Raw genomic sequence first — 2,776 nt, forward strand, 5'->3', positions numbered from 1 at the left:
TCAAACTGTGGTCATACGAGGATGGCCATCAGTGGCTACATCATCCGGAATAAATTTCCCCCAAAACCAATGTGATTTCCAAACTTGATTCATTTCTTCAATTTGAATATTCCTTGTCTCAGGAAGGAGAAGGGCAACAAAAATTGTCATGATAAGCACAAATCCAGCAAAGAAGAAGAAAAGACCAAACTTCAAGTGACAAAGCATGGTTAGGAAAACTTGGGCAATGACAAAGGTAAATAACATGTTTACAGCAACGTTGGTGCCTTGGCCTGCAGAACGAACCTCAAGAGAGCATATTTCACTAGGAACCAACCAACCTAGTGGACCCCAAGACCATGCATATGCTGCAACGTACGCACATATAAAGAACAAGAGAAGACTCGCTTCTCCATTGGTAAAATAGCCTTCACCACTCACTCCAAACTTTAGAGCAATCATGATTCCCACAGCAAGCTACACATATTATGAATTTCAAAATTAGTTGTCCACGGTAACGAATGACTTTAGTGATAAAACTTTTATCTTTAAATATTATAATAGCAAAGATTATTTATCAATTAGGTTAAGGTTTTTACCTGACAAATAAGCATTTGAATCCCACCTTCGAGGAACAATATCCTTCTTCCAAACTTGTCCACAGAGAAAATGGAAACAAAAGTTGCAACCACATTAACGCCTCCAGTGATAACTGAAGACATAAGGGAAGTATCATTTCCAAAGCCTAAAGTTTTAAAGAGGACAGGTGCATAAAACATGATGACGTTGATGCCAGTGAATTGTTGGAAAAAGGGAATTAGAGAGCAAAAAGTGAGTTGAGGTCTGTATTTTGGTTTTGTAATGTTCTTCCATGGATGTTCTACATCTTTGGCTGCTCTAGTCGCATTAACGAGGTCTTGGAACTCCTCGTCAACATTATCCATGCCACGAATCTTTTGCAACATTTTCATAGCTTCTTCTTTTTTACCTCTTTCGATTAAGGAGTTAGGGGTGTCACCTAAGAAAAGAGATCCTACACATAGCATGATTGCAGGAACTGCACCAGCACCTAAAGAAATTCTCCAACCATATTCTAGTTTTCCAGTGCCGTAATTAATAAGGTTTGCAACCAATATGCCAATTGTGATCATCATTTGAAATCCAATGTTAAGTGCACCTCTTATCGATGTTGGAGCNATTTCAGACAAGTAGACCGGTACAGACTATTGGGAACAATAATAACAAAAAAGAAAAAGGAAATGTTATAAACAATTTAATAATGAGGNTTCCCCATAGTCATATAACCAAATTGGAAAGCATTGACAATGATGCAAAGCTTTACCTGATTACAATATCCAACACCAAAACCAAGTAATAATCGACCTATGATGAGCATTTCAATATTGACTGCAAAACCGTTCAACAACGCACCAACAAGGAAGAATAAACCACCTGCAAACATTGAGGTCTTGCGTCCCATCATTCTTGTGGTGGTGGAAGCAAAGAAAGAAGCTACCAGGGCAGCAAGATATAAAGAAGAGGTGAACAAAGTAAGGAGTTCGTTGTCAAATTTGCAGTATTGACTTTCATGGAGAGACTCATCTTTCATTTTTTTANAGATATAAAGAAGAGGTGAACAAAGTAAGGAGTTCGTTGTCAAATTTGCAGTATTGACTTTCATGGAGAGACTCATCTTTCATTTTTTTATAAACACTCGGAAAGAATTTTAATAAGAATGGTTCCATGGAAGTCACTCCTCCCGTGATTCCAAGATCATAACCAAAGAGTAGACCGCCCATGGCTGCTACAAAACATGTGACCAACACGAATAATGTGATCTTACTTTCATATTGTCTTCCATTTTCTAGAGTAGNAGAAGCTCCACCTACCATCTTTAAAATGTTATATTTTAAGTGGATCTNTTTCTTTCTCTTACACTTTCTTTCCTTTTCTACATAGCAGATTTTAGGAACTTGTTTTATAATCTAAAATATGCTAATAATAACATCTAACGGAAAAGGACGAGTTATAAAATTGAAGTAACTTCGCTAACAATATAATATCTTTTTATGCTTCTAATTATCTATNAAGTTGTTAATAGCCAAACTGGTGTGTGTTGTTCTTTTTTTCGTTAAAACTCATAAGTTATTTTAAGGATTTAAGATAAGAACTAGTTAGTGAAAATTTTAAAAGTCGCTAAGTTTAACTTGGTCATTATTGATTATAATATTTTGTTTATAATTCAAGAACATCGATTAATACTTAAGTTATTTTTTCATACATTAATATTGCGTTTATAAGAATTTATAAAAAAAAAATCAACAATATCTTAATTTCATAAACTAAAGTGCTTGTATTGATATTTTGAATAATTGATGGAAAAAAATGTATTCAAAACATATTTAAGACACAGTTGAGTACTCTTGTTGTTTGTCTCTTGTACAGAAGAAATAATCCACTTTCTAATATTCAATTCTAAACCTCATGATACGCGGGGCCTAAGCCAATAAATAAAGACCAACAACCCAACCCAAGGAGAAGGGTAAAAGTATCATTTCTACAAAGGGAGAGGGGTGTGCTTATCCTCATAAGGGGCGACATTAGTAATTGTTTTTCCTCCCCATGTAAAGAACTCATTTGTCACGTGATTCCTAAGGCTTTCTAGAAGCCAAGCTCCTTTAGCACATGTTGATTAGTTGGCATAGGCATTTTTCCTTGTTGAGGCCGAGAGGTTCATCTATAAAACCTCTTGGCATAGTTTGTATCTACACTTTTGAATATTGAGAGAATTGAAATG

At 35.3% G+C, this 2,776-nt stretch overlaps 1 protein-coding gene across 1 annotated transcript; it reads right to left on the bottom strand.

The window, feature by feature from the left end:
- Positions 1-1,871, bottom strand: LOC106759945 (sugar transport protein 10-like). The gene is made up of 4 exons (XM_014643349.1): positions 1,655-1,871; positions 1,322-1,581; positions 579-1,202; positions 1-456 (listed from the first exon to the last, which is right to left on the bottom strand). Exons 1-4 carry the CDS (start codon positions 1,869-1,871, stop codon positions 1-3), a joined length of 1,557 nt encoding a protein of 518 aa, XP_014498835.1.
- Positions 1,872-2,776: the final 905 nt, after the last annotated feature.

The sequence above is a fragment of the Vigna radiata genome, chromosome 1 (assembly GCF_000741045.1).
Source record: "Vigna radiata var. radiata cultivar VC1973A chromosome 1, Vradiata_ver6, whole genome shotgun sequence".
Lineage (NCBI taxonomy): Eukaryota > Viridiplantae > Streptophyta > Magnoliopsida > Fabales > Fabaceae > Vigna > Vigna radiata.